We start from the raw sequence: 22,440 nt of genomic DNA, 5'->3' as shown, positions 1-22,440 counted from the left end.
TTGTAATACCCACAATGTTGGTTTTCCAACACATACAACCTTTCTCTGAATGTTGGCAGTGGATATAAAACAAGTCGCCACTGACCTGCAAAATCCTATACACAAACTGCTCAGTGCCACATTTCTCTTCTTCTCTCTATTTGTACGTTGTTTTTAAACAGGAGATCTGTTGTTTTACTAATATTACCATTCCTAATTTCTAATGCATTTAGCTATGGGCACACAACCCTGCCAGGAAGTTGATCACCATATAGTCTCGTTCGCCAGACCCTCCTCCAGAGAAGAAGGGTCTGGCTGGTCCGCCTATGATTCTGCGATCAGAGAAAAAAACGCTCCGGCCGTTTGGAATTCTTTCAACCAGTCACAATCGTTGTGGTCAGCGCCGTAGCAACGGTGCACTTTTTTTGTTCGGTTTAACGGCGGTTGGCAACCACTGACGGACATTTCTTCTTCTGTTCGGTTCATGACACGGATGTATAATAGATCCAGGGTTCGGTTCCTGTTGTTGTTTGTTGATGTTTCCCTTTGCCGGGCGGACTGTGAAAGCTGCAGCACGGAGGCGGGACTTCCGCCAGGTGGCTTGTTCCGACCAATCAGAGGCTAATCGCAGCAACGGACTTCCGTCAGGCCAGACTAATCACCAATATGTTTTCTGTACACTTCTCTCTTTTTGAGAACTTATAACAGAATGTGTACACAAAGTTCCCAAATTCAGCATATAAGTAAATGTATTCACTTTTTAAAGGGATAGTTCAACATTTTGGCAAATTGGCCCATTGCCATAATCGCTATAGTCATAGCAGTAGGTTCGTTACCTTTAATTGTCGGTGTAAGCTATGAGGAGCGGAGCGGCAGGCTGCTCAGGGCTATGCTATGGAGGCTAAAGGAATTTCTTGGTTTCCCTCATCAAACTCATCAAATACAAAATCCCCAAACTCCAAAACGCTTTCGTGGACAAGTTGTGACCTGCACAATCACCACGCTATGAGATAATAATGGAACGTTACGAAACAGAGCTGTTTTCCAGGTAAATACAGGGTAAATACAGAGTCTGCTTGCTGAAAAACTGTCCCTGAACGCAACGCGCATCAGCAGTTTTGCATGAATTTCCCTCTAAAACAGCTCCGTCTCATAACGTTCCATTATTATCTCATAGCGTGGTGATTGTGCAGCTCACAACTTGTCCACGACAGCTTTTTGGAGTTGTTGGGTTGTGTATTTGATGAGGAAAACCAAGAAATTCCCTTAGCCTCCATAGCGTAGCCCTGAGCAGCCTGCTGCTCTGCTCCACCGTTCTAAAAATAGCTTACACCGACAATTAAAGGTAACGAACCTACTGCTATGACTATAGCGATTATGGCAATGGGCCAATTTGCCAAAATGTTGAACTATCCCTTTAACTGAGCTTATTCGGGACACATGTTGCCATTTTATTTTTATGTTATATTGCTAAGTTAAAACACCATACAACAATAGGTGCTAGGAGTACAAAACCACAGTGATCTCCTTTTGAATTTCCTTATGTAACTTGCCCTAATAACGACTTGTCCTCATTTGAACCTTCTGTGTGACCTGTGTTAAAGAACTACCTAAATAGGTTGTAAGAGTGTGTGCGTGTCTGTGTGTGTGTGATGGAAGATGCGGTGGAAGAAACAGATGAAATGCACTGACAGGGGCAGGCAGGACTGAGTGTGCCCCATTAAATTAGACCTCCTATATTTAATTTTCTATTTAGGCAAGAAGCCACCCAAAAAAAAAAGACTGGATCGCCACAGGTACACTGCTCTTGTTTCTCCTTGTCTTGTAACAGTGTCACAAACTTCACTTTACAGTGACAGTGCAAGGCCTCATTTACCAGTCACAGTCACTACACGAATGCCTCAGTTCACATCAAATATGTCAACTGGGAGCCATGCCATCTAATAATCAGTGATTGATCAGGTCATTAACATGCAAAAAAATACACCTATTTCTGCACCATAGGCCAACTCTCACACTGGCATATTTACTGCTGCTTCAAGATATTACGGATCGTGCCCCCAGGGGGGATGCATCTTCCAAGACCATGTGGATCTATTTGCAGAGAGTGACAAGTACCTCTTGGGGCACTTGAGTCTGCCAAGAGCCATTCTCATTGAGCTTTGCAATAGCTTCAGAGCCAGCAATGTGGAGCCATGACTGTCTGGCCCCATCATACTTGCAGTTAATTCCCACCTTGGACACTGTAACGTTTCAGAGGGAGATGGCGACATGCATCTTTGGGAGGCATCCTTCCACGAGTCATAGATGTAGCAGATCAAATGGTCTGAATGTATAAAATTCCCATACACAGCAGAGAAACCGGTTTCAGCCAAGAGAGCAGTTAATTCTATTGCTGATCTATCCAACACCACCAGCTCAATACACTGCATCCATATGAGCATTGAGGTCCCTTTGCAAATACATTCTCATACCTAAGTCACTAGCTATCATTGTACAACTAACCTGTGACTCTGAGAGTCAGGCTACATTTTACAAGACAATTGTAAGTGTATGTGCTTCACCCAAGGAGCTGCTGGAGATTCTTGGCTCACTGCTGTGCGCCTTTAAGCAATTATAAATTCCACAGTGGGCTTCTATCCTTATAATGACTTGTTTTATCAGGGGAGTAGAAGATATGCACTGGCCCCCTGGTTAGTGACACCAATCAGCCAAGCTCGGACTCAACAGGAGGTGTCCTTCAGTGAGCAACACTTGCAAACCTTAAAAGGACAGTGAATGTGTTTGGACACAGTTGGTGGCAAGCCGCGTAGAAATAATGTTTTATTCTTGCAAAAAAGATTGCAGAGGCTGTAACAGCCAAATTCATAATTCATAATTCATCAATCATGAATCGTAACTTGGCTAGGCATGGAGGTACTGCTGCTGGAAGTTACCAGCTGCGAGGTGCCAAGTTCTGCATGAGCGGGAGTTCATCTATAAATAAATGATAAAAATCAAACCAGTCCAGCATAGTGACCTTTTTAGGGGTTTAAATTATTCAAGGTTATGTCTATACTGCAAAAGCAAATGTTTAAATTTTGAATTTAAACCTAATTACCGAGGCAAAATTTAAAACCCACAGACATGTTGTACAAAAGAACTCTGATGCACAGAAATAACTGGTTGTGTACTATTCTTCTGGATACAACAATCAATGAAAGTGTTACTCTCTTTTTGGCATTCTTTACTGATGCAACTACTACTACTACTATTACTATTACCCTGCAGCAGTACCTTCTCTTTGAAGTTTTTCTTATGTTTGAAGTTTGATGCTCCACCATCTTCTCATTTTCATTTGGGCATTTTTGACTTCTATCTGCTGTGCACAACCATGCAGTCCCACGCCCTCCTATGGGGATTCGTGGGTATTTATCTACACTTGTTAGGAATAATTGGCACATGCTTTCACTTGATGAGAACAATGGGATTTATTGTTATAGGAACACAGGTCCAAATCAGTGCTGCATTCTACAGAGCAACAACCCCCCACCCCCCTCCCAACCCCATGACAAAAGGAAGACAGTTTCTTGATTTTTCAATGAGAAGGTTGATGACGGTATCTCAGGTCAGAATAGAAAAAAGAATGAGGCCGTCTGTACGCTGCAATATTATGAGACAATGACGACACTTACTTGTACTTGTGTGTGTGTGTGTGTGTGTGACAGAGAGAGAGAGAGCGCTTGCCTGCATTTTATATTTGGATGCTCTTTTGTCCTGAACTTCATTCGCACTGCTGGGCCAATCACTCAGATGTGACCACATTAAAGTGCTGCTCAGCGGCCAACACACACAGACATGCACACACACCGAGTTCATAAACTTGGGAAAAATTCACAGAGGCAAACCCCAGTGTGACATTTAACTTATTCTGTGGCCCAGTGTATTTGCAGCAACTGATCCTGTGAGAATCTGCTTCCACAATAGAATCTTATAATGCCTGAATTCATATTAAAAGGAGCACACTGGGCTTTAGCTTAATTTCGGCTAAGAATTTTCTCTAGACATCAAGGGGGAAATTAAATAAATAAATATCTTCATTGGTTCTAAAAAATGAGAGCATTGTTCAAATTGTTCTGTTTTCCAAGTCAAAGTTTTCCCCAGCTGCTGATTGTTAAAGCCCAGGCCAGACTCTATTCTCACTCTGGAAACACATTGAATTTCCAAGGCCAGGCCCTGAACTACAAAGAAAACTTTAAAAGTGAATGCAGTTGCAGATTCCATATACTCACACAATACTCGTTGTCTATAGCTTCTTGGCTGTCAGTTAACATTATACATTCATCTCAATTAAACTGGAATCCACAATGCAGTGATTAGACCACTTTCCTTTGCAATTTTGCTGCTCTAATTAAAATTTTAAGCCTCATGAAATAATGATTTTTGCTAGCATTTAGCATTAGCAGATAATGTTTGCATTTAGTTTTTTTGCCGTTGTTGTTATCAAGCTTTTTTTTTTTTTTTTAATTATATTTTTTGGCCTTTTTGCCTTTATTGGATAGCACATAGTGAGATAGACAGGAAAGGGGGAGGCAGAGAGAGGGGGAATGACATGCAGGAAAGGTCCGCCCGACATGGGATTCGAACCGGGGATGCCTGCGTTGAGGACTGTAGCCTCCACATGGGGCGGCCGCCTTAACCACTGCGCCACGCACCGCACCTTATCAAGCATATTTTGTCATTAGTTTGAAATCACTGGTTCTAATATTTAAATGCAGAGACTGCTTGCCGAAAAACCGCCCCCAACGGGAATGTGCATCAGGGGTTTTGCATGAATTTTCACCTTGAAAACAACTCTGTCTCGTAACATTCCATTATTATCTCATAGCGTGGTGAATGTGCTGGTCACAACTTGTCCACCAAAGCATTTTGGAATTGTTGGATTGTGTATTAATGAGTTTGATGAGGGAAACCAAGAAATCCCAAGAGCCTCTGTAGCGTAGCTCTGAGCAGCTGGTGGCTCTGCTCCGCTGTTCTAAAAATAACTTGCACCGACAATTAAAGGTAACAAACCTACTCCTAAATAAATAGGGATTATGGCAATGGGCCAATTTGCCAAAATGTTGAACTATCCCTTTAAGATGTGCTTTTTCAATAAACAAACAAAAAAAAAACTAGATGTCAAGCTAAAAGTAGCATCTCCCTCAGTGATAGGATATGTTCATTACAGTACAAATTATTTCCACAAAGAAGATGTACGTCATTCACAGCATCTCCTGTGTTTTTAGGAATATAGTAGGAGAAACTTTCCATCCGTCAGGACTGTTGTCTGTGTGGAATATAAGACCTTTGTCACCAAGTAAAATCCTCATGCCTAAATAACGGGGCTCTGTCAGACAGGCTGTCACATGCAGGCAGGTAGGTCTGTCACCGCAGAGACAGACAGACATTAAAGCAGGCAACCAGGCAGCCAACAAGGCAGGCCATCAGCGAGGGGAGACTGGCGGGCCAAGCAGTGAGGTCCGGCAGTCGGCAGGCAGCCAGGCTGGGGATGTAAGTGGACGGCAGGTAAGGCAGACCAGCATTCAGACATATTGACTCCCAGGAAGTCAAGCAGACTGACAGGCGGGGGAGACAGATAGATAGACAGACAGATAGACGGGAAATGATTTGACTGGACCTTCATGGTCAAGAAGGGACCAAGGCAGGTGGCATGAGGTGTGCCACTAAAAACCCTGATGACAAACAGGGAAGAGGTAATGAAATGTTTCAAAAGGTGACATTTAAAAAAAAAGTTTTTAATTGAGACTTCCCTTACTTTTTCTTTTTACCCTTAAATTTTTCCATTAGGCGTAGGCCATCTCCTCATATTTGACTGAAAAATTGTTACTTTTCATTTGCATCTTAAACTTTGAATAAATAAAAACTTGTGACTGTTCCTGTAATTTATGTGGTAAAAGATTGGACCTTTTAATTAAAAGTAGTGATGTTCCTCTCTCCTGGCCATTTCTGTTCAACGACTGTCAAGTCATAATTACTACAGCCGCTAAAGGTCGGCGAACAATAAGACATAACTGTGGGTTGTAATGAGCTTGCTTGCACCTATGGGCTTGTGTTATTTATTTATTTTTATAGCACGGTCCTCAGTTATCCTGCACATTAACCTCCCCACTGGAAGGTGTGACATGAACTAACATGCGAAACAGCCTAAACTGTGGTAGTTTGTCCCTTTCACTGTGGGATCATATGAACTGTGGACATCTGTCTGCTCTCTGCTGAATATATGAGCGCCTCCTGCGTCTTTTCACGTCAGAGTGCAGCTGTGGTTGAGCAGTATTGACAGCCACTTCCTCCCTTGTTGGCCTGCTGTGCTATTTGCTGTCCATGATGTCAGAGTTGTCACTGGTGTCCCTTCATCATTCAGTGATGACCTTAAAATGTCACTGATGACTGAATTGGCTTTAATGCCAGTTGCACAGGTCCAGACATCTCAGTTCAACTTTTTTTTTAAATATATTTGCTATTTTTACTTTACTTTTATTTTTATTTTTTAATTTTATCAATACAACAATCAAGTGATAAATCTGAACATCCAATCTCAGAGGAGAACATATTCCATCTGGCCTTTCAGTCCTTTGGATCAGTTTTTTTTTATGTTTATCTTGTTCCACTGAATTTCAAATTTTCATCTTTATCTTTACAGTAGCTTCTTGAATCTAGCTAATGAAATATAGATACTTGTCCAGTGATTATCGTCTAGACCAGTGGTTCCCAAACTTTTTCTGCTGGGCCCCCCTTTGGCTGATGAGAAAATTGTTATGGTTGTGATAAGATTGCGGTTAAACAAAGAAGTTGACCTTTGATAGGTAACTGGCTGCATTATGTTCTGATTTTTACCACAATAATTATTCAACAGCGACAGTGATTCAAAGCCCTGCGACTGTGCAACTGAACGCCTCAGGACTTGATCTATTGGTTTTATACTAATATTTTTTTGTGTCACTCCCTCTGAAGCCTTTTGTTTTTGCATTATCTCAGATTTCACAATGCTCGGGTTTCTACTGCTTCATTGTGACAAACTCTGGCCAATCTGTGTCCTGTGAGTTGAATGAAGGGTTTGTCGCGGCCTTGTGTCACTCTGCCTGACATTAGCTGACAGGCTGAAGGGGTGAATGATGGCTTTTCATGCAGAAGAATGGCAGCTTTACAGGCCACCAGCTGCTCCTAAACACTCTTCTCTAACCTCCTATCCGCTGCTTATGTGTGGCATGTGCATTTTATTCTTGGGTGTATGAGCATTATACTTGGCTGTCTGTGTTAGCATCAAATTACACACACAAAAAAAAACCTCAACAGTAATCATGATTGTATGAATTATTACTGTAGAAATGCAAACATCCAATTTGACTGTAGGAGATCTGGGACACATGCAGTCTCTGATTCTGCACTGAAATGAATTTAAAATATTAATAGAAAGGTCTCCTGACCCTCATAAAACAACATGTAGGACGGCAACAATAGGACAGATTCATTTATTTTCTATATGCCCAGATGATGTGAGCCTCCCCTGAGCTCATCACTTAGGCCTGGCCTATTTTCATCCATCATGAGGCGATAAAACTTTATCTGTGTAATGTTACAAGAGGAACATTTTAGAAATAATCCTGTTGGTGTGTGTGTGTGGGGGGGGGGGGGGGGGGGGGGGGGGGGGGATTAGAGGACCACCAAGGGCCTTGAGCTGCTCCCATGGGTGCCACTACAGAAAGATTTATTTCCCACAAACTGTCACAGAGACAACATTATACACCCGTATGCTACCAAATATCTTAAATTCTAAATAAACGGTCTAATAATGCCTGACTTTAGTTAACCGTCATTGGTTTCAGTTGCTCCCTGATGCTCAAGTGTTGTAGAACCTCCTGAGAAATGTGAAACAAGCCTTAGGCAGTTAGACAACAGCTCCTTTCCACACTTTCCACAATGTTCAGTCCTGCCTATAAACTTCCCCCGACTGTACAAGTATTCCAGCAGCTTAATATCAGAGCTTTATGTAATGGTGGCTGAAAATGGCAACATCACAGGTTGTGTGTTCTAATCAGGCAGATTTCAACTTCCCACTGCAATCAGCCCCCCTCCTTGCAGAGCTGCGTGAACTGGAAATCGTGATGGTGTCTCTCAGTTGCTAGTGAGCTCATGGCTCGGCTCTCTGTTCACAACAAGGGCTTGTGTTGCCCGCTGGAGGCGAGGCGGGGGAAGGCACGCAAAACGGAAGGGAAAGATGAAGCGCTCCCTATTTTTCTGTCTCTCCCCCGCTCGCTGTAGATAGTCGCGGCCACCCTCTTCGTCTCCACAGCAGAGAGAGGAGGTATCGGCAGGCTGAGAGGAGGAGGGGGGGGGTGACAACCCCACGTTTTGCTAGCCCAACTGCAGTAAATAGCCCACAATAAAAGGCTTGAGTATCATTATGGTCGTTATTGCATGGATCAGTAGAAATATAAAAATCATGTGTATCATGTTGAGTGTGTGCGTGTGTGTGTGTGAGAGAGAGTCGTCTTACGTCCTGACTGTCATCCACAGGTCTGGAAGTCTCACCCACACGGCGCGGCGCGCTCCCTGACTCTTATTTATTTATTTTCCCATGATGCGCGCCCCCTGTGCAAGAGCCAGAGCGCACCTCGCTCTCTCCTCTCCTCACTTCGTTTCCTCTCCTCCTCTCGACAGCACCCAGAACTATAGCGCAACCGACCCCATCACTCTTTTTTCCTCCCCTCCTCCTCCTCTTTTCTCACCGCCAGATCTCTCTCCTCTGCGTCTCTCACCCCTTCGACCCCCCCTTGCCTCACCCCCACTCCATCTCTCTCTCTCCGGCTCAGTCCCTCACTCCTCTGACGCACGGAAGAGAAACGGACCCGAAGAGAGAAAGAGCGAAAGAAAAGAAAAAGAAAAGAGAATCAGCAGCTGACCCAGGCGCTGATATGATCCACAGATTCTTGCTATCGCTGCACCGGCCAGAGGCACGGTCCTGAAGCCGAGAGGAGAACACTCTCACCCGGCTACACTGCTGCTGAGCGCTCGCCTGGGAGGCGGCGGGGGCGGAGGAGGAGGAGGAGGAGAAGAGGGGAGGCAGAGGAAGCGGACGGGCACAAGTCGAGGACTTGCATTTTAAACAAACTGCTTAGAAAAGGGGGGAGACGAGAAAGAAGGAGATAGAGGGGGGATAGAGAGGGAGAGAGTCAGAGTCATCGGAGAGCGAGAGTGGGAGAGATTGCATTCCTATCACGTCTTCATTTCTCCCCTCTCCTCTCTTTTGCTTCAACCACTGAGAGAGAGGGGGAGAGAGGGAGGGATAGAGAGAGAGGGGGAGAAGAAAGAGAGAACGAGCAAGAGAGAGATCTAACAAGATTCAAACTAGTGGTCCTTTTTTTCTCCGATGCTTTCCAATCGCAGAACGAAACTAAGGTGAGTGGCTGTTTGCCTGCGCGTGAGTAGATCTTAAGGGGGAATGTATGCAGATGGGCGCATGAGTGTGTGTGTGTGTGTGTGATTATACGCTTACTGCTGTCTGCATAGCCATGGACTTCAAAAGGGGACAACAAGCTCTCTTCATGTATCGAGGGCGAGGGATCGTAGGCATGCAGTCGACTGATCAATAGTCGTTTGTTGTTTTTGTTTTAAATCCACCGTTTTCCTGCCAATGTCACGACGAAAGGCTACTGCATTATGCTTGGCATGTATTTCAATAAACGCTCTGCTCTATGCTGTATTGACAGCGATGTTATTTGGGGGGGGGGATTTCAGTAGATAACAGCAGGATCCTCACCGTTTGGTCAAATTGGAGCTTGTTACATGTCATCCTAACTTAACTTTGATATAAATTCAGGCTTGAGATAATAAAAGGTGGTCTTTTTTTTCTTTTTTGGAGAATGCCACTGACGACGGACAACACTTTTAATTCATGTAAGTATATAGGGCTGTTGAGAATCTACCCCCCCAGCTCCGTTTATTTGAATCCGTGGCTCATTCACATGCGCATCTCTCGCCTCTCTCCCTCCTCAGTGCCCTGCTCTCTCTTTTTTTCCAACCCCTCTCTCTCTCCGTTTGCTCCTGTTTCTCTCTAACGGCCCGGTCATCCCCCCTCCCTCCTCCCACCTCCTCATCTCTCGTTCTCTTCCTCGCAGCCCGGGATCGGACGGTGAGCGGGACGCACCGGGCAACAACAGGACACGCCGCAGGAGGATATGTGAAGTTGGAATCCCACTAAACTAAGTACGTATACCGCCAGATCTGATACACCCCAAGGGAATATAATAAGGCACGAATTGCTTTTTTAAATTGATTTAAATGTCGTTATTACTTTTTACCTTTTTTACCTTGCATCTGCGCCTTTTTGATCTCTAAAGTGGAAGCGGAATCAATAAACCCTGAAGGATTACGCGTGGAGAGCGAAATGAAAACAATCAATTTCGGAGCGAGGAGATCGTGTTCAAGGATCTTTTTTCCCCTGGTGCGTTTTTCCTGTCACGTCTTTTTTGGGGGAATTGCAATTCATTTCCATTTTTTCCTCCTGTTTTTTCCCTACCGCCTGGCTTTTGGTTTCAGCACCGTGGACAGCGACTCTGCTTCGGCAGACGGTCCCAGCGCGTCTCCCCTGGATTTCCAGCACCCAGTTTGAAACGCTGAAACGAGTGCGTGTGTGAAAAGTCACAGCCTACAGAACAGATTCAGAAGCTACGTGTACGCGTGTGCGTGTGTGTGCATGAGTCTGACTTTTGTCCGCTTAACACCATGGAGATACTGAAAGGAACCTTTTCGGCCTATCTTTTTTTTTTTTTTTTTTTTTACACATTTTAAACAATATTATTGTGATAATTATGGTCTCTACTTTTTGAAATCCGCCCTTTATAATTACCTATGAATTTTTAAGACTGAGGTTCGCTCACAGCGCTTTTTACTTGCGCCGTTGCTCGTTTAATCCTCAAATGGCTTCAACAACTGGGAAAGCCAGCATAAATTGTGCTGAACGTTTTGTTGTTGTTGTTGTTGTTGTTTTTCTTCGGGGGAAAATTACTGGTTCAGTTACAATAAATACGTCCACAGGTTCTCCTGCCCTCTTTGTTTATTTGTTGGGATTTAACCCCATAAAACGCCGAGGGCAAGATCTGCGGTATACTCTGCGTGTCAGAATCAGTGGAACTATTGGATTTTTTTATTTTTTATGTTTCTGACACCTGCACACTACTAAATTAAATCATTCCGTTTTCTACAGTCTCAGTGGTTACATAATATTTACCTTTTTTTTAAAATCAGATTTCCATGACTCATAAACGAGAATGGAAAAATGTGCTGAGATTCAATTTAACGAGATGGATGTTCAGCAAGTCCCCCAACAGTCCTCCTCTCGTCCCACTAATGGTCGCCAAGCTGACACCTATTCTGTGCTCGTCCTCTTCCTGCCTTAGACCATCATGCACCTACTCTAATTCCCACCGCACTTTTCTGGACTCTACCGACAGAGGGATTGAGGTCCCTGTTATGTAATAAATACAGTAGAAGGACTGTCTCCTTACCAGTAACCTCACCCACCTGCTGTTTCCTTCGTTCATTCATGGCCATAAGCCTCTGTGGGGTGATTTATTGCGACCTTACCATCGCTTCTCCTGAATAATAAATTACATTTCCACCTTTATAGTGACAGAACATGTCTGAGAGCAGAGATTTGTTTGTGTTGCTGGGTATCATTACCCATCCGAGAGTGTCAATTTTAGATTTAGTTTGAAATACCCAGCAAAACTGCAATATCTAAAGTAGTTCCTATTATCATCTTACCATTAATTGGTATTTATTTCAAAGCTTTCCTCCATTCTAATGGAACTAATGCACCTTCTCCCCCTCTCTGCTTGCCTCTCTCACCTCATACTTCCCCCTTGTGAGGGTGTGTGTGTGTGTACCTACATGTGTGTGTAATCACTACACCCATCCCATCCCCTCCCTCCTTTCTCATTCTCCCATTCTCCCCCTCTCTCCTCTCTGTTGCAGTGCTGTGAAGTGGCTCTGTCCCTGGAGCCAAGACTTCATCCCCTTGGTGTCAGCGAGGATGCTGTGGGTTACCTTGCTGAGCACCATAGCCTTAGGATGGACCACCCCGATCCCACTACTAGAGGACTCCGAGGAGATCGACGAGCCCTGCTTCGAGCCCTGCTACTGCGAAGTCAAAGAGGGCATCTTCCACGTCCACTGTGACAGTAAAGGATTTACAAATGTCAGCCAGATCTTGCAGATATGGAGCCGGCCCTTCAAGCTCAACCTGCAGAGAAACTCCATGAGGAAGCTTTACTTTAACAGCTTCCTCCATCTCAACAATGCCATATCCATTAATTTGGGTAATAACGCTTTGCAAGATATCCATGCAGGGGCGTTCAATGGCTTAGGAATACTCAAACGGCTGTTCCTACATGAAAACAAACTAGAGGTTTTCCGGAATGACACTTTTCTGGGGTTGGAGAGTTTAGAGTATCTCCAAGCGGACTACAATGTTATCAAAAGGATTGAAAGTGGTGCATTCAGGCACCTTCACAAATTGAGAGTGCTCATACTGAATGACAATCTCATCCCTGTGCTCCCAAATTATCTTTTCCGGTCTGTGTCACTAACACATCTGGACCTGAGAGGAAACAGACTAAAGACATTGCCTTATAAGGGCATGCTGGAGTATATTGGGAGGAGCTTAATGGAAATCCAGCTGGAGGAGAACCCCTGGAACTGTGTGTGTGAAATTGTCCAGCTAAAAACGTGGCTGGAGAGAATCCCTTACACAGCTTTGGTGGGTGAGATCACATGTGAGTACCCGTTCCACTTACATGGGAAAGACTTGAGGGAAATCAAGCGCAGTGAGCTCTGTCCGCTACTCTCCGATGCAGAGATTGAGACCAAGCTGGGAATTCCCCGGATCCCATTTAGCAATGAGAACACATGGCCCACTAAACCTTCCTCAATGCTCTCTTCCTTTCACAACACAGCATCTTCTGTGGAATACAAGGAAAGAGTTGTGAAGCCTACCAAACGACCTCGGCCCACAAAAAATCCCCCAACCCCTCGTAGCATCTACCCAGGCATCAACCAACCCCCTATTGCTGGCTACCAAACACGGCCTCCCATTCCCATAATTTGCCCAGCTGGATGTATTTGCAACCTACACATCAATGACCTGGGGCTAACAGTGAACTGTAAAGAAAAAGGCTTTCACAACATCTCTGAGCTCCTGCCTCGGCCTCTCAATGCCAAGAAATTGTATCTCAGTGGGAACCTAATACAGAAAATCTACCGTTCTGATTTCTGGAATTTCTCAAGTTTGGATTTACTGCATTTAGGAAACAATCGGATATCCTACGTCCAAGAGGGCGCCTTCATTAATCTGCCAAACTTAAAGAGTTTATATCTCAATGGAAATGACATTGAGAGGCTCACACCTGGGATGTTCCGGGGGCTTCAGATGTTGAGTTATCTTTACTTTGAGTACAATGTCATACGTGAGATACAACCCAACTCATTCTCCCTAATGCCAAATCTCCAGCTAGTTTTCCTCAATGACAATCTGTTACGCTCCCTTCCCACCGACGCCTTTGCTGGCACCAACCTTGCACGCCTCAACCTCCGCAACAACTACTTCTTTTCCCTGCCTGTACGTGGTGTTCTAGAGCACCTGACTTCCATTGTCCAGATTGACCTCCATCAGAACCCCTGGGACTGCTCCTGTGATATCATCCCCCTCAAACAGTGGCTGGAAAAGCTATCCTCGGTCATCGTGGTTGGAGACGTCATCTGCAAGACACCTGAGTTTGCTTTTGGGAAGGACTTGCGTTCTCTGGAGGTTGAGGTCATCTGTCCTGAGCTTAAGTATTCTCCCTCGCCAGCCCTGCCTGGTGGGGATGATCTCACCACAGGCAGCTCTGAGATGGGAGAGGCAGGCGGGAGAGGAGCTGTTCCACTATCTGTTCTCATCTTGAGCCTACTTATCCTCTTCATAGCTGCTGTGTTTGTGGCTGCCGGGCTTTTTGCTTTTGTTCTCCGTCGCAGGAAGAAGCTGCCATTCCGGAAACGTTCTGAAGTAGATCTGACAGGGATCCAGATGCAGTGCAGGATTTTTGAGGATCCACCAAGGCAAAGTAGTGCTGGCAACACCGGCACACCAGAGAAACCAACACCCAGTATGCACACACACACTCACACTAATCACACACATGCCCATGGTCATGTTTATGATTACATCCCTCACCCTGTGACTCAGATGTGTAACAACCCCATCTATAAGCCTAGAGAGGGGGAGATAGCGGAGGAAGACAGAGCACAGTTTTCAGAGAAGAAAGACAATGGCAGCAGTAGCAACAGTAACTACAGAACCTTGTTAGAGAAAGAGAGAGAGTGGACTCTGGCCGTCTCTAACTCTCAACTCAACACCATCGTTACGGTCAACCACACCACAGCCGACATGGCAGGATTTCACGAGAATGGGGGGCTCTGCCCTACAGTGATTGACAGTCAGAGGCCCACGCCGACAGTGGGCTTTGTAGACTGTTTGTATGGGACAGTACCCAAACTAAAGGACATGCATGTAGCGCATGCGCACCCACCAGGCATGCAGTACCCCGACTTACAACAAGATGCACGGCTGAAGGAGACATTGCTTTTCACGGCGGGGAAAGGCTGCTACCCCGACCCGTCCCAAAGCGATTATCTCGAGTTAAGGGCCAAACTTCAAACCAAGCCGGATTACCTCGAAGTCTTGGAAAAATCTTACCGGTTTTAACATCTTTAGCCCACGGAGAAACCACAACAACAACAGAAAAAGAAAAAAAGTCAACACATTCACTTTGCCACCTTCAAAACAAAATCACCCAAAATCAATAGTGAAAAATAAACTTGAAAAAGAGCATGATATAGAATAAAATATTATATTACAGTTACAACGTTTCCCCCCAAATCACTTTGGAGGAGAGGCCATTCTCAGATATTTCAATGAAGTGCCTTTTTTTCAGAGTAGCCAGCAAAGTCAACAGCCGTTATTTTTATAATATATAAATATCTCTATATGCCCAAGCAAGAGCAAAAGAGGAACAAGAGGGGCACCGGGGAATAAAACATACAAAACATCCTAAAATACATCTGTCACTTAAACCCCTTTTTATGGAGTTACCATGACGTGCAAGATACACGGGAGCTGGACGTCTCCCTGACTTGATGGTTTTCTTTCTGTCTCTTTTACCCCTGACTAGGATGTACAAACACCCGGAGGCCGTGCACATAAATTTTGCAGGAAATGATCGAGAGAGAGGAAAAAAAAAACATATATTAAAATGAACTGCAGTTTGCTGCATGCACTCGCTTCAGTGCAGGAAGCGAGGGGATTTACTCAGAACTATCACATCACATTATGAACAGAGATACTGCAACGCATTTACAGTTCAGTGTTCTATTTAATTTTTATATCTTATTAATATGGTTATTACTATTAATGAGGACTTCTGTCTATATCAGGGTGCTTCTCGTAAAAAGGACGCGCCGACGCACGGATGGTAAAACATTTGTGAATATTATTATAAGACAATACTCAAGTTTTCTGGATATTTCCACGCACTTTGTTAAGCCCCCCCTTCCCACTCCCCTCCCACCCCTCCCCCCTCCATTGCTTCTGGATTCCCCATTGTCACCCACTAACGGCTTTGTAGGAGGCACTTTTAATGTTTTCTCTCTCACAAAGATTTGAAGAAAAATGTGCATATATTTATTCTGTAATTTCAGTGAAGAATTTAATTGTAAAGGTAATGTTAAATCAATGTATAGTGATTATGCGTCTGGTATAGCCTTCTTAATAAAAACAAAGTCTTCAATCAAATGATGAAAGGGTTGATGCCACGGGAACCTGTGTGTGGAGCGCTGCTGACAGGCTGTGTATTTGCTGTCTTGTTAAAAATGGCTTGTTGAGGATGTGGCCAACCATCATGTGATAATGTTCCTGGAGATGGAAGAATAGCTAATGAACCAATAGAGTGCTAGGCAGAAAAGTAGTGGAGGGCAATAACATTGAAATTTACTTCAGCTCCTCATTATTTTCAGATTAGCACCAAATCAAACAGAGAACAGAGTGATGATAGGGCAAACAGAATGTTTTTTTTTCTTTTCTTTTCTGGAAAATAGGATTTTTTTTCTGTCTATTAGTAGTTTGTCCTATGATCTCCAGCTGCTGGATGTCAGCATGCAATTTGTATCTACCACTACATTATTGGTGTCATCTGAAGGTAAAAGACAAAGAAAATGCAATACCAGCACAAGTCAATTGAATGCTGCTGGTTCTGAAGTGGATGATAAGAGAGGATATACCAAATCAGTGAGGCACGCTGTGATTTTCATTATTTAAACGTACTGCTGATTTAGGCTAATTCACAGCGAGTGAAAACGTGATTGGAAGTAGCTCTTTGCATTTGCGCATCTAATTTCTGACTTCCTGTAATGCAGCAGTGTTAGCTCACGCCACTGGGGGGCGATAAAAAAGGCTCTCAGATCCATTAGGCATGTAGCAGACTGGATACATTTATAATGTAATGCACAAATTGTTTATGCTAAGAGGTCACCAAGTCTCATATTCAGTATGAATTACTTTGAGAAATATATATATATAAAAACTACTAGTGGTATAAGATCATTTTATTCATTTCAGTGCAATTTTATACATTCTGTCCTGATTTCCATTCATCATCTTGAAAATGGCAGAATAAAGCAGTTAATTGTAGAAAAAATACGTTCTTTGAAGAGAACAATCTTAGCATATCAGAGCTTTTACATACTGGTATTTCTTATTTTTGTTCAGGACTGTTGATTATTGACATGTTTGTGCATTGCAATTCCCAGTGGTAACTTAATCCTCAATTGTCTCCTCCACAGCAACAATCATTTGCTAATCTCTTTGCTGTGGCATTTTTCATATTTCATCTTTCCCTATCCTAGCCTGACTCTGTTTTGGGACCAAATAGTACAAAAAAAATAAATAAAAAAAACTAATTAAAAAAAAACAAGAAAAAAAACAAAAAAAAACAAGGTTGAAGCAGATGTGGAGTAAATGTGGTATTCACAGTATACATCATCCTCACAAGGTGCAATTTTTAATTTTGGGGAAAAGTATGATGGGATCTTGATGTCTATAAATTTGTGATTATCTATGGAAAGGAGGGTGCATTTCTGTTTTGTTTTATTTTTAAAATGGGCATGATATGCAAATTTGCTTTGATCTCCATAGGTTTACTAGGAGTGGTGATCCTCAGTTGAAATTGAGTGTTATAGTTTCTCATATGTGTCAATGTACACCAAGTGAACAATATGTAGCAAACCACATACTTCCCTTTTTAAATAGGAAGACCCTTAGCTAGTCTAGAGCAAGTCATCTGCAGTATAGATCATCAATGATCCGGTCTATAAGCTTATAATACAGAACATATTACCTTGTGTTGTATTCATTGTTTTTTTGTTTTTTTTCTTGACAGTTACTGTTTCTCAAATGAGCGGAGTTCACCTTCATATAAAGCCTTTGTAAGCACGGTAGCATTACAACATGGCTCTTTGTTTTCTACTCACAGAAAGTTTCACACTGCTGTAACCCTATGTTCTGCTGTCCCGCCTCATTTGTCTGCTCTACTTTGCTTTAACTTCCTCACTTTCTCCCACAGACATGCACACACACACTCACATATATAAAGCTTCTCTTTCCCTGACCAAAAGGTTAGACTATATGGTCAGCACTTTCAGTGTGCACTCAGTTTGATTAAAACCATAATGCATTACTCTGTTAACCCCAACCCCCACCATCAACCCCAACTCCCCAAATGAACAAATAAATAAAGTTTTGGGATCATTGATGATTTTGCTATAGTGCCATATCTTGGCAACTTTCTATCCTCTACCCCCCGTCACCCAGCCACGATAATATTTTCACAAATGAGTGCTGGGCTTTGTCCCGTTCTACCATGCTGAGTGGTTTTATCCCAATAAATCCTCTTGTTATCCTGCACTAATATCTCCAAGTGATTTCATACTTTGGGTGAAATGTTAGATACAGGCAACTGATGGGATTGAAGGTTGGCTAAATGTTTCGTTTTTGTATGAATATGTAAACATGCACCGCTTGTTTGAATCTGTCTCTGTTGTGCCAGTGATATTTGAATTTCACAGTGGAGTTAACCTTTCCTACAACATCTCTCTTGAGGTTTGTACGTTGGCAAGACTTCAGCACGGTAAATGCAGCGTGTGTCTTTCTTTCTGTCCTCATGGTTTTCTCTGTCTCTGTCCCTCCAAGGTTTTTATTGTTTGTTTTTTTTGTTACATTTCTCTCTTTCTGTTGTCTACTTGCAGTTTCACTGTCCCTGTTGCCAAATGATGATTTTGCATTGTGACATCTCATGTTTCTCTATTGTTGCACAGGTCTTTTGCTGGTGTTACAGAATCTCTTATGCATAGGCCAGTTCAGCTTCAGAAGCCTTGATTCTAACCATTTTAACCAATTTCCTTGTAGACATTTTCTGTCTTTGCGCTCCCACTTTCATTTTTTCTCTCAATTTCTAATCATCCAGATGTCCTAGAACCTCCATGGAAACAAAAAGAAACCCTTTACTACTTTTTCATTACTGAATGAAACTGACACACTTCAACTAGCTTTGTCATGCATCTCCCATACCTTGTTAAGGTATATCTTATGCTGGAATTACGGTGATTGGTGGATTGAGTATTGCTCAAGCTATGTTGATATTAACTTCTTGTGTTGTAAATGCTCAGGCTCCTCTCTGGATTAGGTTTTGCTCTGTGTGGTTGAGTTTGGCTGGGCACACTTTCCTTCAGGCGTTTTATCTAAAACTCTTATTAGAACATGATGGTGAATATAATGCAGAAATGCATGCTTATTAACACACACACGTAATTACACATATTTCTTTATAAATCAGCTGATTTAAACCTTAACCATGACATAGCTGTTTCAAATGAGTTATTAGGAGATATGAGATAACATAAGTGAATTAGAGAAGCTTCTGTAGGCTCTCACACCAGCTAAGAATTCACAGGAGCCATTTGCTATCAAATAAGTGGGTATTTATTTGTGTTGATTGGAGGTAGTCACCTGGATATGACTGTGTGGTTTGCAAGCACACTTTTCTTTAGGTGGTCCCTGGAGACGTGGTTTCATGTGTGCTATACTTCCCTCCTCTCCTCTGGCATTTTTGCTTAGTATATATTTGAGTGCCTGCACCGCATAGTGAAAGAAGTTTGCTGGCAGTTGTTAGTGCAGTGTGTGCAAGACAGACAGGCAGACAGAAGAAAGACAGACAGATAGATTTGTGGTTAGCAGACATCTGCTATGCCTCTCTATGCTCTTGTTTTTCTGTGCTCTCTATGTTTGTATGTTGATGGATATTTCAGAGTCTTAATTAGCCCAGACACGATGTGGAATGGCAACGGAGAATGAACAGCAAGGAAAAGAAAAAATTGAAAGGAGAGAAAAGAACAGAAAGGTGGCTTAGGAAAGGATGAGAAAACATGGGAGTTGTCATTAGAGGATTGTGGATGAACGTGCCACTTAGAGAAAGTGGGAATTCTTTTTGCTCTTTTGTCCCTGAAATAAGCTGTAATTGTTCAATTAACCAAACGGAGAGTCCAATGTCGAGAGAGTATGTTATGGAGGGACTGGGAGAAGGTTGTAACTGCATACACCTTATGTGTATGTGTGTATGTGTGTGTGTGTGTGTGTGTGTGTGTGTGTGTGTGTGTGTGTGTGTGTGTGTGTGTGTGTGTGTGTGTGTGTGTGTGTGTGTGTGTGTGTGTGGTATGCTTTCTCCATTTGGGAAATGGGGAATTATCTCGAGTTTGCTGAAAAAGCCAATCTGTCTCTGTCCATGGTGCTGAAGTTGCAGTATACTGCAGGTGCTGCATACAAAAAAGCATGTTCTACTTTTTATGCGCGTGTTTGTCCGTGGTGGGAGAGGGAGAGAAAGCTTGCTTGCCTGTGTGTGTGTGTGTGTGTGTGTGTGTGTGTGTGTGTGTGTGTGTGTGTGTGTGTGTGTGTCTGTGTGTGTGTGTGTGTGTGTGTGTGTGTATTTGTCAAGTAGCCTATTTGAGTTTTATCTGATTATGCTGATGACTCCACTTACTCCTAGTTTTCTTTTTGGTGTCATAATGTCTAACCTGAGTGCAATGGTCATGGCTATACTGTTGTGAAATGAGATTCTACATATTGTATGCACTACATTTACTAATGGTGCTTTACTGCCCACTGCACCAATTTGATGACTTGGACTATGTCGCCAGGGACCATCAGCAGAGTACTGACTTTTCATTTGATAAATTTCCCAGACAATGACCTCGCTGTTACTACAAAGAAGTTGTTGTATATTATATGTTTAGCGATGTTTACAACAAGAGACGAGTTAAGAAAGAAAAGGGAACCCAATTTCCTTCTTCTCAAAATCATGATAGAAAAAAAACCCTGTTAACACATCACTCAACTGTGCTGCAGTGCAGGAGCTCAACTGACCCACTATGTTGAAAGAGAGAGAGTGTGTGAGGGAGAGACAGAGTGAGAGAGAGACAAGGAGAGAAAAAAGAGGGTGAGACTCTTGTGAGACTGTGCGAAAACGAAAGAGAAAGAGAGAGAAAGAGAGAGAGGGTGATTCTCAACCCCTATGCTACTTCTGCTGCCGTATGCGCTGTAAAGCTCTGCATTCGTATTGTTTGCCTAGTGAATTCTGGGTCCCCTGAGAACGTGGCCCTCTCCCTCTCTTGTCTGAAAATACTGCAAGTTTGGGAAAAGTTGCAGTCATTTGTGCTGCTCAGCACTGTGCTACAGTCTTAGTTTCTGTGCGCAAGAAAGATTAGCAATCTGTGTCGTTATCACTCATTTCAGGGAAGGGGAGGGGATGGGATGGGGGGGCATGAGGCATAATTTCATAAAATAAAATATGGAGCACAGTGTCCCTGGCTGGTGTTCTGAATAGCCCATCTCTGTCTTTGTTCCGCAGTGTGGGGCTTACTTTGTGCTTTAGGTTGGCCTGTAGTGCATTTCCTGAAGACTCTTCTCCTTGATTTCTGCATACAATGAGCTCGGCCAATACATTTTTCATGTAACTATTACAAATGAGGTAACATTTGCACAAAGTCAGTCATCTGTATCCTCCCCTGATTCCTAGTTTCTTTTTTTTTCTTTTTTGTAATTGTTCCCTTCTGTTGCACTTTTCTTTTTCCTTCCTTTCATCTCTCTACTCACATTTGTATTTTCCCTCCATGCATCTCTTTTTTAGTACAGGAGCAAACAGCAAAATGTTGACCTCCTGACCTTGGTGTTAGTCTCTGTGCTGAGCTCAACCAGGTGATTTTCCACTGACACTTGTTCACTTCAGTCATGTGCCCTGTGCTTTTGCTTTAGCTGACATGGTACAACTGCATTTGCAACTAGCCTCCAGAGATGTCTGTGTGTCCATTTGGTTACCAGGTGCTTTGTCTTGTTTTTTTTGTTTTTTTAAAGAGTGCTCCGTCACATCTACAAGCAAACCAAGAGAATGGGTCAAACTGGTTGAAATAAGAGTCTGATACCAGATGTTTTTGTTCTGTACATCCAACATATTGAGTGTCTGCTATTCAAGAGCTTGTGTTTTGTTTTCCATGCATTTGTGTCGCATTTGGTGAGCAGAAAATCAAAATGTAGATCAACATATTGGCTGGTTGAATGGCTTAGTTTCCCATTCTGAACATTCTAATTTGCTCATTATTTGGACTTTTGATTTAGAGTGTTAAAAAGGAAGAGCTTATTCTTACTGAATATATTTTATTTAGAGAAAATTAAGATCCACATAAAAAAGGCTAGTAGTCCTTTTGTTTGGATGTGTAGTGGTGTGACCCTCAGCTGCTCTACTCAGATCCTGAATGGTTTAGTGGGCCAAGGCCACCTGCTGGTGGTTGGTATAGCTGATGTACCTCCTTGTTTGAAGTGTGAGTGGTGGGGGGGTGTCAAGTGGAATGCTTGGTATTCAGATATTCAGTTAAAGCAGAAGTAAGCGATATCTTTGTGTTAATATAAGTCTTAAATAGTTATATCTTCCGACAGCAATCACTTCTATAGAGTGTTCGGACCGAAACACGGGTCTCTCAGTTACTCTGCTCTGAGCCGAGGAGAAAACTTTTCTCGTATCCTACAAGTTTTATCCAATGAGGAGAGAGAACGGCATGAAGGGCTGTGTGTGCAGCCAAGGAACGCCGTGAATGTGGTGACGTAGGGACGAGGACCAATAGATCCACGACGAGGGCGGGGGCTGCTAACTCCATCGGCTTACAAGACGTTATGGTGCGTTCAAGGCAACTCGTAACTCGTGTTTTTCTGACCTGTGAAGTCGTACCAGTTCGATCTGGTACGAGTTCACGGTGCACTTTCACAGGTAAAACAGGTCGGAAAAACAC

At 43.1% G+C, this 22,440-nt stretch overlaps 1 protein-coding gene across 1 annotated transcript; it reads left to right on the top strand.

Annotated features, from left to right (window-relative positions):
• Positions 1 to 9,388: 9,388 nt before the first annotated feature.
• slitrk3a (SLIT and NTRK-like family, member 3a) lies at positions 9,389 to 14,761 on the top strand (the record flags this gene model as incomplete). The annotated part of the gene is made up of 2 exons (XM_083984331.1): positions 9,389 to 9,417; positions 11,995 to 14,761. The coding sequence occupies 2 exons, from the start codon at positions 9,389 to 9,391 to the stop codon at positions 14,759 to 14,761; spliced, it is 2,796 nt and encodes a 931-aa protein (XP_083840457.1).
• Positions 14,762 to 22,440: the final 7,679 nt, after the last annotated feature.

The sequence above is a fragment of the Trachurus trachurus genome, assembly GCF_905171665.1.
Source record: "Trachurus trachurus genome assembly, chromosome: 13".
Lineage (NCBI taxonomy): Eukaryota > Metazoa > Chordata > Actinopteri > Carangiformes > Carangidae > Trachurus > Trachurus trachurus.
Note: the sequence above shows the minus strand (reverse complement) of the source record. Positions and strands in the feature narration are given on the sequence as shown.